At 35.3% G+C, this 14,203-nt stretch overlaps 1 protein-coding gene across 1 annotated transcript in view; it reads left to right on the top strand.

The window, feature by feature from the left end:
- Nucleotides 1-4,278, top strand: part of DSCAM (DS cell adhesion molecule) — a 370,319-nt gene extending 366,041 nt beyond the window's left edge. Inside the window, exon 33 of the mRNA XM_087721673.1 lies at nucleotides 3,179-4,278. Within this exon, the coding sequence (XP_087577799.1) occupies nucleotides 3,179-3,513 (335 nt within the window). The 3' untranslated portion in view covers nucleotides 3,514-4,278. The remainder of the gene's footprint in view (nucleotides 1-3,178) is intronic.
- The last annotated feature ends 9,925 nt before the right edge of the window (nucleotides 4,279-14,203 follow it).

Below are 14,203 nucleotides of genomic sequence, written 5' to 3'. Positions count from 1 at the left end.
CCAGACAGAGTGGATATGCACCCAGTCCCTTCAATTAAATGCTGTCTTCTTAGAAAAAGAGTTTAGAAACATACCTTCTCTGTTAGAGAACATGACTGCTGGAACAGCATCTTTCTAGAGATATACACAGTTTCCACTCATTGTTCTCCATAAGTCTCTTATGACCAATCTTGTTCTCAGATTTATAATTAGGGTGTCTGTAGAGTCCCTATCGTGTTTTTATTGCATTTTGTATTTTAGGGAAGTGTTTTAGGTTTGAGAACTCAGGAATCATAAATATCCAACTTAATGTATGCTGTCCAATCTCCTTGGAGATGAGTAGCCTTAAAAAATCCAATAAATTAAAATAATTAAAATAAAACAAAGATGGCCTGCTAGTAGCTCATGCTTTTGCAAGTGTAACTTTTCAAAGCCCTTGGAGCTATACTTTCCATCATATCAGGATGGTAATCACCAGGGGGATGTTTAAACTGTTCAAGAACAGACAGATGGTATTAAGTAATAAATGAAGAACAATCACTTTTATGAAATATCCAAATTTCATCTAAACATTAACTCTGTAGCATGTTATGTTTTATGAAAAAGGAAGCATTTTCAATTAAATGGCTATCACAGACTATCTATTGTTTAGAAGCTGTTTCCCAAGAGAAGAACTATAATTGTTCTGTTCCATGGAGTGGAAAAATGTCTATATAATGAATCTTGAGTGGGCAACTGCTATTTAAAGAGTTATATAAACGTATAACAATTATTTTTGTTCAGGACATAGCGGGAATACTGTTTAATCATTCATTCATTCACTCACTCACTCTTTCCCCATTTTCTGTTTCTTTGAATAATAGATAAATAATGCATCAATTTTTCTTCCATTTATTACTATAGTGGATCCTGGAGGAGCACAGCGGTATTTTTTTAGAGCTATTTCAGTCAGTCTTTCGGCTGGGATATGATACTGAAACTATAGTACTTTGGTCACTTTGATGAAAGACCTAAACTGGAAAATGGATGGTAGAGTTTGGGGCTACTATGCTTTCTGGATATTATACCTCATGCCTAAAAAAACAAACCTTATAAACTCAGATTTAGCAGCAAGACACCATATTTTAGTTATATTTCATGCTGCAATGTGCTCTACATGAGGCTATCCATGAAACATTTGTTTTCATTTAGTTATATAACAATAGTTTAAAAGAAATGAAATGCAGGGCATTGCTTTTATTTGCAGTACTTGTGTTATTATCTGTGTATCTCTTTTAAAATTAATAAAATATATATTTAAAAAGCATATACAGGTAACCCTTGATTTACAGCAGTTCATTTAGTGATTTTTAGAAATTGCAACTATACTGAAAAAAGTGACTTATGAATGTTTTTCATATTTATAACTGTTGTAGTATCCCTGTGATCATGTGATAACAATTCAGACACAAATATGAATCATATTTATGACAGCTGCAGTATCCCAGGGTCGTGTAATTCCCTTTTTGTGACCTGATTTGCCTGATTCGCTTAGCAACCATGTAACTAACTTAACAGATTCATTTAATAACTGTGACAAGAAAGGTCATAAAATGGGGCACTTGTATAACAACAGAAATTGTGGGCTCAATTGTGGTCATAAGTCAAGAACTACCTGTAGAAGTTGCAGTTACTGTAGGATAAAATGTGTCCGCTAGGCTACTAACTAGTACAGGTTGCATAAACCTTGTGATGCCTGTACTGAAAGATCTTCAATAACTTAAATTATGCCTGGCATAATTTAAGGTTTAGTTACTATGTAAAGGTTTAAACAGCTTAGGGCAGTGTTTCTCAACCTTGGCAACTTGAAGATGTCTGGACTTCAACTCCCGGAAGCATTCGCTGGCTGGGGAATTCCGGGAGTTGAAGTCCAGACATCTTCAAGTTGCCAAGGTTGAGAAACACTGGCTTAGGGCCTGCTTATCTAAGGACTGGCTCTTCTTTGAATCTTGCTGTTTGTTAAGATCCTCAGCAGAAGCATGGGTCTCTGTGAAGGAATGGGGAAAATCAATGGAAAAAGTGATGATAAATATGCAGCACACAACTTAAGTAGAGTTTATGTTTTTGTTTCAGACATTGCGAATCAACTCTTTAATATCAGTATTTGTGTGATGGCATCTTGATTTTCTTTAGATAGCTCAGAAAAGCTTTTTCTGCAGATTCTCTAGAGAAGTTTCTGGCAGATACCCCTGCTGTTGGGAAGTTCATCTTTCCAGCATGCAGGAGAAAGTCTCCTTCTGTATGGTTCCTGGACTAATATGCCCTCCAATAGGACTGCATTTAATTTTGACTCTCTCAAAGAACTTTAGGAAGCTTTTCAGGGTGCAACTCTTTGGGCAGATTGTTAATTGTATTGTTAGTGATCATTTAAATACATGTTTATATATACCATTAGGGTTTTAATTTTTTTGTAGCTGCCTTGAACGTATCCTGGAGTTGAAAGGCAAGATGTATACAAAATAAAAAATAAAAAGTCCTTTTTTTAAAAGAAGCATGAAGTACCTTTTATAAATAATTCAGTAAATGCCTAATTCCTATACATTTATTTATTGTAGAACCATTAACAGAAAGCTCCTGTGAATTATATTCTGTGATCATATTCTGGACATGCTATTCCTATCCTTATTTATCTGTTTAGTCATGCATACATTTAATGGATAGCATGTTCCCCCATAAAACAATGATTCACTGTGTACAACATTCATTGCAGCCTTTCATATTTCACTCCTTTCCAGATCAGTGTTCATCTACTTTGATGCAAACTGCACTGGGACAAATGAGATATACTCCCACCCAATGGATTGGAGTTGAATATGTTTTTGTGAATGTGACATCTGAAAGCATGGAATGGTGGTGTTTGCCTTCCCTCCTATTCAAAATACTATTTTTATGATCTTACCTTTCTTTCTACCTTAAATACATGAATACCATCAACTCTGCAGTAAAAATCAAGTGCAGAGCTGCCCTCCAATTTCATGCATCAATATTGCTTGAAATTAATGAACAAATTTGGTTTTGTTGCCATATGTCAAATCACTCTGCAGGGATATGTACTTCTGGGTTGAGCACTTCCTCTGTCTTCTCTCTGTGTGCCTCAGCACATGTTGGCAGTCAGGTCATGCAGACTAACTCTTTCTCTTTTCCCTTCTCTCCCTAACAGGTGACCTCATGCATTTGCCACCATATCTTCGGATGGACTTTTTGTTAAACCGAGGTGTTCCAGGCACTAGCAGAGACTTGGGACAGACCTGCCTGGAACCCCAAAAAAGCCGAACCTTGAAGCGCCCGGCCGTCTTGGAGCCAGTCCCTGTGGAGGCTTCCTCCACAAGAGAAGCACAGTCATGGCAATCTGGCGGCGTAGCAACATTACCTCAGCGAGAAGGAGCTGAGCTAGGACAGGCAGCGAAAATGAGTAGCTCCCAAGAATCCCTCCTGGACTCTCGGAGCCATTTAAAAGGAAACAATCCCTACGCAAAATCTTATACCCTTGTATAACGAAAAGAGAGCATGGCTGGACAGTGGCTGTACATACTTAATAATTATTTAAAAACCCAATCAAAGCTACCTTTTTTATTGAATACCAATATTTATAATTAAAGAAGAAGATTGCCAAAATATTTGGGACACAAATGCAACTGACAGACAGTGCAAAGACTCTCCTGCTTTTTTTCTGTCTGAGTGTGAGCTTCATCTGAATGGACCTCCTCAATTTTTTAAGAAAAGGGAGTCCACTTTTTTCTGATATTCACAAGCTTTTGTGTTTTTACTGATTTTCTACAAAGTGCATGGGGACTAAATAAAATATTTTAAACTGGGAGTTCCATCACACACAATTAAGAAGAAAGAAAACAATTTTAAAAAAACGAAAGCACTCTATTTGTGAATTTAACAGGGATATTTATTTTTAAAAAGGCAAAAAAAGTCTTTTGTCATGTTTTGCACATTTTTTTAAAACTAGCAAATGGGTCGTTAATAAGTTCTTTTTTCACTGTTAATTAGAATGAGTGCTGTGTGTCAGTGAAGTGGGGAAGGGAAGGGGCATCAGATTGATTTGGCATCTCTTTTCTTTTTATATTAATTTAATGAGACACTCTTTGCATTTTGTCTATGCGAAATAAAAGGGTCTTCTGCCTTTATCTGTGCATCTGTATTGCCTTCCCTTATTCACACTGTGTTCATTTAGCACAGGTAATTTCATTTTTGTAGACTTATAATCTCTATAGACTTGACTGGAAAAGGTTTTTAATAATTGGGGGGTTATAATAAAACTCGGGCTGACATATACCAAGATGAGCTTGACTTTATAGTTACAAATGTATAATTATTCATCATTTATTTATGTTTTTCTTGTGTTCTTGTGTTCATTTGGTTTTATCTCCAATAGACAGTTGCATTAACAGGAAGCAATGTTCTCATGGGTTACATTGGCTAGGGACTAAAAGAAGAAAATAACTTTTATTTTCTTTGCCAGGTAGAACATGAAGCTGATGGATAGAAAGGGTTAGGGTGAAGCAGATCCGTTTCATTTGTTCAAAGATTCTTGTGGAATATATGATTATTGTATGTGCTCCACAAGAATCTTTGAACAAATGAAACGGGTCTGCTTCACATTGTTCCTACAAACTACTGGGCAGCTTTGTTTCATGAAACCACTTTAAGAGTGACTTCCTCAAGCCTTTGTTGAAGTGAAATATTCCTGCAGAGATCTAAATAGCCCTAGTAAAATCTAGTTTAGGCCTGAACATGAAGCTGGTTGATGAAAGGAAATACTCATTTCTTAATTTACCTTTTCTTTCAGGGCTCAAGGCAGCCTATATAGCAGCCTTTTTTTTCATTTTTACCACAACAACTCTGAAATAAATTGGGCCAAGTGTCCATAATCCAGTGAGCTTCCATACAGAGTGGATTTGAATCTGGATATCCTCAGGCCTAGTCCAAGACACTAACCCTAGATATATTTCCTAAAAATTCTAGATGAAGTAGGAATAAGAAAAATAATGAAACAATAAAATTGATGCATCTTTAAACCCTTAAATATAATTTGATATGCTATGATGCTTTATTCAAATAATGGAGTTCAAGGATGGTTGCCTTTTTGAAAGCTGATCATGCTCTATTTGATATTGTATCTTCCTTGTGAATATTTTGAAGTATAGAATGCTTAATGCTAAGATATTTTGCTGTCCTTCACTCCTGGCTTTATCTCTCAATAGTGATCTAGTTCGTTCCTTAGCTCTCTCTCTCACCTGAAGATTGGCTAGTCCCAGCATCTGCAACACATAACAATTACATTATACATGCTAATGGTCCACAATCCTGAACCTCTCAGACAGTGGTGGGTTTCAAAAAATTTTCGAACCTACTCTGTGGGTGTGGCCTCCTTTATGGGAGTGGCTTGCTGCCCATGTGACCGGATGGGAGTGGCTTGCTGCCCATTGTGACTGGATATGAAGATGCCGATGACACTTGTCAGAACCACCTTAAATTACCTCACACACAGCACTGGCATGCATAAGAATATGATGTAAACTTGTTTTTTAAAAGCCATCTTTGGTTTGCGTTAAAACAACTTCAACACACGCAATGTTCTGATTGCACCACAAACGCAGTAATCATCCTTACCTTTCACAGAGGTACTGAGTTTTATAAATATGACCATGATAGTGTAGAATAATCATATCCAAGGACCAGTGGTGGTTTTCAAAAAAAATTGGAACCTCTTCTGTAAGTGTGGCCTGCTTTCCGGGTCCACTGGTGGAACCTCTTCTAACCGGTTCGGTAGATTTGACGAACCGGTTCTACTGAATAGGAGCGAACTGGTAGGAACCCACCTCTGCTCTCAGACTACCCAGTTAGAGACGCATTGATAAAATAATACCAGTAACAATAAGAACCTCATCACAAGGAAAACTGCCAACTTTAAAATCCCATTATATATCTAACTTAAATAGTTTTAGTCATTTTTTTCTCTGTGTCAGATGAAATATAGGTTTGCAGTTTAGACATATGGAGTTACAGTTTAAGTTGTTCATAGAAATACTGGTAAATAGTTCAGGCGGGTTTCCCTTTCTCTGTCCTAATCAAAGAAGTTAATTAAATCAGAGAAATGGGGAAATAGTTTCATTTTGTTTTTGTATATTTTTTTACAGAAAAAGAGTACATCTAGATATTTGAATTGCAAGATACAGTTCCATGTAGAGTCTACAAGTCAGTAAAATATTACCATCTGTTGAAGACAAATTACGTTTTGAACATTTATTTATTTTGATTATATCAAAAAAATTAAGTGACTTTTTATTGTTTATAAATTTTATCATCATAGAATCTTAATTATTAAAATGATTAATATGATTTTGAAATACATCTAGGGAGCATAAACAACAAAAGCTAATTCTTGTTATTTCATCTGCTGTGTTCTTGCAAAGCCCCAATATCAAATACCTGGTTTCAGATGTGAGAACCAATTGTAGACAATGAGACAGGGATTAAAAATTCCTATAGCAGCAAGCTTTTTGTTTCAATCTTACTTTGAAAAATCCTGCATGTGTACGTTGAACAATTTCTTTGCAGTACATGAATGCAAAACATCTTTTTATCACAGTGACTCTTCTTCTCTTTTATATGGCAATGATCAGATAGTCACATAACCATTCCTATTTTGGCAATTTAAGATTTTCGATTATAACTGTGCTCATTTTACCCCAATCCTTTTGTGGCATTTGTTTAATATTTGTTAAACTAAAGTACTGATAATGTATAATCTATTAATTTATAACAGAAGACAACTGAATGGCTATTCTTCTAGCCTTCTAGCCTTATGATTCTGCTAATCCTATGAATATTTACACGGACTGGCTTGAAGAGAATTACAAACTAGATGGCTATTCAAATGTATCAGGTTCTATACAATGACTATGTGCATATAACCAGGATGAACTTTCCATGGTGAATGAACTTTTTGGGAATTTATTTTAAAATGTATAGAGAGCTAAAATAATTTGATTTGAAACATAAAATGAATTCTAATTTTAATGCTTTCGAATGTATGTTTAAGATGTTTTTTCTGTTTGTTCTTTACACTATTCTTCATATTCATTATTTTTCCAACCAGTGTTTTAAACCAGTGCCAGATGCATTTACTACATCTCAATAAATGTTGAAGGCTGTCCTGTGTTGCTGACACTGAGCAGTCTTTGGATTTGATGCAAAATTTGCAAAGTAAAACATTTTAAAGTACTACCTTTGGAAGTCAGAAATTATAAATGTCACATTCAGTACAACATAGTGTTGATTTCTGAAATTTGTTGAAGATATCAGCAGAATGAAATGAAAGAGGAAACAAATTTGCTTTTCTTTTGCTGATGTGTATACCTGCAAATGGAGCAGATTTAGTCACAGAGGTATCAACCATGCTAATCATATATTGTAAAAAAAAATCCCCCTAACAAATCAACAAGATAACAGACAACTGAGGCTTATCCCCTGGAACTGTTCAGTCTAATATTATATCTACCAAGATGAAAAGTATATGTTCTTACTTCTGGGAGAGGGGGAACCTCATGTGATAGTCAGAAAAAAGTATGATTACAGTAGTACGTCAAAATGAAGACATAATTCATAAATATATTTATAAACCTATTGTATGTATAAATCACATTTATAAGCCACCCAGCTCTTAAAAACTCTGACTCCTGTAAATGCCCGTCAATTGCAATTTTTACTTGCATTTGAAAAGCTAGCATGCTACAGAAAAAGGTTTGAGTCATGTGCTGTATTTTTTATTATTATTCAAATGTAATTGAATGTTTCTTTTATTTTGTACATTTTCCCATATAAATGTCTAAATGTAAACATAACTAGATCATGATATAGCTCCCCTAATCAATTTAGAGCTTTCAGTGACATTTGTTATCATTGGCTGTAGCATCCTTTTTGACCATCTATGACAATTGGGAATTGAGGCACTGCTGTGCAATAATTCTGTTTGGGCAAATGGGCAATTCCAATCAGTCAATGATGAAAAAGAAGTTGAGTCTTTGGGCAATTCAGTATTGGCTACCCCAGGGCTCAGCCCTTTCTTCTGTTAGAAGTGGTTTGAGTGAGTATCATCATTATTTATCTCCACCAATGAAATTAAAGCTTTGACCTTGTGTCAAAATGAGAGATCAAAGGGAGTAGAACCAACTAAGTCTGAATACCAACAAGATGAAGTTGCTGTTAGGCCTCAGGTGCCATATAGGTTCATTCTATCGCTTTTGATAGGGTTGTGATTCCCCTGAAGGAGTAGATGCAGTGTGTGCATTTTTGACTTGCAGCTCTAGCTATAACCTTTCTTGGACTGGGAGGCATTGAAGACAGCAACTTAAGTCACTGAAATTTCCTGGTTAGATTTCTGAAATTTATTCTGTGTGTGGCTGCCCTTGACAATGACACAGAAGCTACAACTGCATGGAATGTGGCTGCCAGTGTGTCAACTGATACCTAACTGATTTAGAAGAGTTATATCTATACTGCAGAAACTACATTGCTTCTAGCTTCAATGCCAGATATCACCTGTTTCTTCTAAATACCTTTAAGACTTCTTTGGGCTTCCAAGTCAATAGGTTCAAGCCAAGGTGAAATGTCAGAAAGGATTTTATTGAAAAACATCAAGAGAGTTACAGAAAAAGAAATGGATATCAATAATATTTCTTCAGTTTCCGGAAAGGACAGCACAGACCCTCTAGACCTAGCAATCGTCAATTTCTTCTCAAGACTTGCGGTCTATACCACAGCTCAACTTTCTTAGGGACTTGCTACTTTTTAATACTTTTCTAATGCCTCAAGGTATATAAGCAGTAAGCTGGAAATGGTTTGGTAGCCCACTTTCCCACTGACTTGGTTGAAACTTGAGACCTTTGACTTTGTGACAGATATTTTTAAGTTAAAGCAATGTCCCTAAGCAAAATAAAACAACAATATAGTCTGCTGATATATCTTGTAAAAAAAAAACCTGGGAATTCAGACTTTGCAAAAAAAATTGTTACATCCAAATTGCCTCAGCTGGCTTAATACCCCTTTCTATATCTTATATGCCCAAAGGGAAAAAGGGCTCCACAACGCTGTCTTGCTAGTCTTTCCCAATGCCAAAGTGGTCCTCATGGGGAGATTAGCAGGCAGAGACCCAGAGGAAGGCATTTTCAACTAAAGCCAGATGACTTTGTAACCCCAGTTCCCCTACAAGCCAGAAAGACTGCCACCCTGTCAAACTTTTTATAGACTTTAGAAAGTCTATAAAAATGGGGGTCTTTTGCAAGCCTTTAGTGTGGAGAACATCAATTAGGCAGTGCAGTGGTGGAATTTTAAGTGCACTTTTAACTAATTACTGTTATTATGTTTTTATAAATGTGAGTTTCCTAGAGTGTCACAAAAGGCAGCATGCAAATGGCTGCACAAATAATACATTATCCACATATCAAATTCACTGTATGGAAACCAATTAGACAAGGAATGATCTGCATTTGGATGGTTAAAGAACTATCCTGAGAATTCCAAAATGAAATTGTTTCACAATAGAAGATGCATCTTTCCATGGTCTTACCGGTAAACTGGGGACTTACTGCTTTATTATCATAAAGATTACTTCATCAACTTCTTGTCAAAAAGGTAATCAATTCACTGTTCATTTTTCTTTCAGTTTAGGAAGCTTGTATAGCCTTTTCCCAGCTGCAATGTCTGTTTATTTCTACCATTCCAATCAGCATATTGGCTCATCTGAGATGACTTATTCTGGACCTCTCTGCAGTTTTTATAAGCACAAATCAAATAGCAGGCATAAGTGCCTTTTTTAGATTTTCCCACAAAATGTAAAATCAGTGTATTTCCTGCACAGGTTTTGCCCCCTCATAACTAAGTAAGCGCAAGACGACCACATTCTAACCATGGCAATACCTCTAGAATTCTTTTCTAAGAAGAAACATTCTAGAGGCATCTCCAGGGGTAGATGGTGGTGTCAGATCCCTTACGTGATACTGCCTTTCAGTTGGGAGGAGGGGGGGCTTGGAGTTAAATTACTAGTAGTACCTGTAACAACTGAGATTTACAACTTGTTTCCTGGCGCCAGGAAGCTGGAGGTCCCCGCACCTCTGAAGGGATGTTTATGATGGCCATGTGGGATATCTTACTTTAATGTCAAACTAGAGATAGCCATGGGAACGTGTGTTTTATTCAATTCTCAGGGCAGAAGAGTTAAGGAAACATCTTCACACTTGTGTATTGGCCAGAATCTGCATTCTGACAAAGGGGTGGGGTCATTATCAGTTTAATCCCACTTGCGTTGCCTAAAGGGCTTCAGATGCTGCTTTGCCTCTAATGGTTTTCCATTCTGCTTAATTAAAGGTTCCTTTTGAAATAATACGTTTCAAGAGTCTTTACTTTCTTAAGTTAGGAGAGGAGCCATTACAGGTGATTTTGATAGATAGAATTAGAACTTTCAAAGAAAATTGTTTTTCTGTATCAAATTGAATGAAGAAATGTAGGGAGAAAATGCAGAATAATTTCTCTTCCAAGAGTCCAAACCATACTATTGCTTTTCTTTCTCTGGCAAGAATGGAGAACTTTCACCCCTCATGTACTGTACATCTTTAATTTTGTTCAGCTTTAGATTCCATAAAACCTGTTGATTTTTCTGTGGCTAGAAATAACCTTAATTGGCTTCTTGGGACTTTTAAAGTAGAAGTCATTTACAATGCATGGTATCATACCCTGGGAAAATGCTTCATTTCATTGTTCCTCTGTCAATATGATCTAATAATAATTATAGTTTTACCTCCCACCTTAAAGAGAGTACTTTTATGGACTATTCCAAAGTGGCTTCTGTGGTTGGTTTATTAAGCTCTTCTTTGCCAGTAAACAATATTTAAAATAAATTACTCTTGACTTGAAAATCTTTCCAGCATTGAGTAGTACAAAAACCAGCTAACAAACCTGAAAACCAAAACTATTTTCAGAGAAAACTGAGGATTCCTCTTGTTAAGAAAATTCTAGAACACTTGGTTATTTCTATAAACATTTTAAGGCTGAAAACAAAGTAAATGAGTGCAGACCTTTTCATTAAAAATAATACTGGAGCACCTGTTTCAGTGTTTGCCCTGAGGAAAAGAAAAACAACTTATTCAAATGGCAATAGTGGGAATAGGAGCTTTTCTTGATTAAGTGAGAAATTAAGCTTTTAAAAACACATTTTATTTCCACTTATATTCTGCCTTTACTATGAAGCATTCTTGATTCTTTCCAAAAAGTAGCCTTATAGCTGCCATTTGAGAACCGTGAGTTGTAACTGATCCAAAATCAGTTGCTGGGATTTATGTTTATGAGAAGAAGTGAATTAAGAATGTAATTGAGTCTACATATAAAAAATATTTGGAAAAAAAACAACACCCCAGTTTTACTCAGTAATTCCCAGGCTGGAAGCAAGAGCTCCAGGGCAGCATAAGAGGTAAAATCAACCAGATTCATTTCTGAAGCTTATAAGAAGAATCCCAGAAGTAGTGGTTGCTATACATGTTAGCTGCTGTTTCATGAGGTTAGGAAGAATTTTACTCACCTACATAATGGCAGTTCTGTCCTTATAGCAACTTGGTTAGAACTTTATAGTACAAGCTTTATTAACCTGTAAATATTTGATCCTTTAGCTGGATTTATTTTAGCATTAAATGGGTTTGTACTGCTCTAAAATGAAGGCTGTCTTATGAGGGAACTTACAATAAGTTTTTAAATGCTAGCCTTGCTTAGCAAATACGCCTCATTACCTGGATGGTAGGAATGACTTATACTTTAGGCCCAGGATAGTTTTTTTACTTCCCGCCACTCTATTTCTAATAGCATGTAATTCAAGATATGTAATCAATCAGAAGTCAGCCTTCTTTTTCACAGTTCCTACTCCTTTCTAAATAAACTAAATAAACTAAAAGGTTATAGCCTGGTTAGGTAAATTGTGACTCTCTTAGTTCCCACTATCACTTTCAATAAACATTATAACTTTTGACATAGATCTAAGGTAAAAATGGTGTTGAACTATAACAGTGGCATACCTGTTTTAAATGATATATGCATTTGTATTTTTCAAGTTTGCTAGTTTGTGCTAATGAATCAAAATCAAAGGGTAATACAATTAGTATTTATAGCTTTCACTTTATCACTATGTTTATGGCATTTATATATCTGTTCAAAATTGCTGTGCAAAGCTGAATTCAACCCCAATCAACCTGTTCTGCATTTTTCTCCTGGTCAACCCACTCTAATTCTCCCTTCCTTGATAAATAGAAGTCACTTGAAAGAGGATTGTTGGGGAAACCTAAACTTTTCTTAGTGTACGGTAACACAAAATGTTTGCTGATTTGTAAGTGGTCATGACTGATTTAAGTATTGTATATCACAGTATACAACCTATTTCTATTGACAAAAATTATTTCAAGGTATCCCAATGTAGTATATGTCAATAAGAAATGGCAAATATATTTTGGTGTAAACAACATTGAAAAAATATTTAACAAGACCAGCTCATTTGGATGAGGACATATTTGGAAAGTTACTTAACAAATCAGTATTGCATATTCAGTAATCCAAATACTGTAACTCATGTATAATGTTTATGGAAGTTCACATGGCCTTGTTCTCATCCAGCTATTCTTTAAAAGTTGATTTTGTGTCTTAAATGGTTGGCATTACATTTGACATTAGTCCATCCAAAGGGGAAACAAATACGAATAGAACATGTTAACCATGATGCTCTTAAATCCATTGTTCTGCAGGAATTCATTTACTAATTAATTGTGTTTTATGTAGAGTTCAAGGTGAAGCACAATGTGCTCCTCCTGGCTGTTTTTCTGAACAAGAATGACCATTTGAAGTAATGTAAAGGAACCAAGAGTTCTCCTTGGAGAAGATATGAGTAAATAAAAGATGGATTTACATGGTCCAGAGTTTGAAGAAGAAACTCAAACCCACTCTACTTTTGTTTACTATGAGAGGAGACAAAGAGAAACTTTTCAGTTTCTGTTACAATAATGAAGCAGCATCTGAAATGTTGGTTTCTTGATACGGCTTATCTCAAAAGGCATGTAGATTGGATTAATTGACCAATGTCACCCAGTTAACCTCTGTGTCTGATGGTGAATTGTAATCTTGTCTCTCTACTCCTAGTCCAACACCTACTGTAAATCACTACAAATTATCTTATGACCTGTGAAACTAACATACAAATTATTGTGAAAATTTGCTGCAGTCTTTTAAGCCAATCATCACCTCTTCAATACAAATTTTAGCTAGATCTTTATCATTTGCAATATAAAAATATTGGGTAGGAAAGAGAAATCACATATTTAAAAGTATAACATGAAGAAGAAAATATGGATATACTTTTCTCTTAAAAACTGGAATCTGGCACTATAAAATGAATTTGTTGATTCATGACAAATAAAAAAATGTTTCTTAATATTTTATTGATTTGCAACATTTGTGTCAATTACTATATCCAAAAATATGTGTAATGTGGTCCTAAAGAATACAACTGAATGTGATAATTCTTGAGATGCAAATCATTTGAGATGATTTTGTATAGTGGGCTATGATGGAACTATTTTGGATAAAGATAAACTCTATAGAAATTCATCTTTACATAAAATATGTACTCTAAAATGTAATTATTGATTACCTAATTTTAAACCAAACATACTTGTTTCCAAATCTACTTCCAAATACTTGTGCTTATAAAATTCTAAGTACTTTGTAATATACCTAAACTAGTAAAAATAACAATTGCCAGTTTCTAGGGAAAGAAAGATCTTTTAACAATTTACAATGGCAAAAGTGTAGGAAGAGAAATGGCCTGTAGAAAATTTACCACAAATTCAAAACACTATTTGTCCAATTTTTATAACATACCGTATTTTTCGGAGTATAAGACGCTCCGAAGTATAAGATGCACCTAGCTTTTGGGGATGAAAACAAGGGGGGAAAACCTGCTTCTGCCTTCCAATTTGCAACAAACAGCAAACAGTACAGACAATATACACTGTTTGTAGTGTTACATTTCAGACTATACTTGTACAGATGCTGTTAAAATTTATGTGCTTTTGGGAAGCATAGTTATTCTCTGCTATTTAAAAGAAGATACAATAGCACTGGGCTTCTTCAGATCAAGTAT

Source organism: Thamnophis sirtalis, unplaced genomic scaffold (assembly GCF_051295495.1).
Source record: "Thamnophis sirtalis isolate CommonGarterSnake01/CBP01778 unplaced genomic scaffold, rThaSir2_p1.2 scaffold_8, whole genome shotgun sequence".
Lineage (NCBI taxonomy): Eukaryota > Metazoa > Chordata > Lepidosauria > Squamata > Natricidae > Thamnophis > Thamnophis sirtalis.
This window is presented reverse-complemented; position numbering and strand designations above follow the sequence as displayed.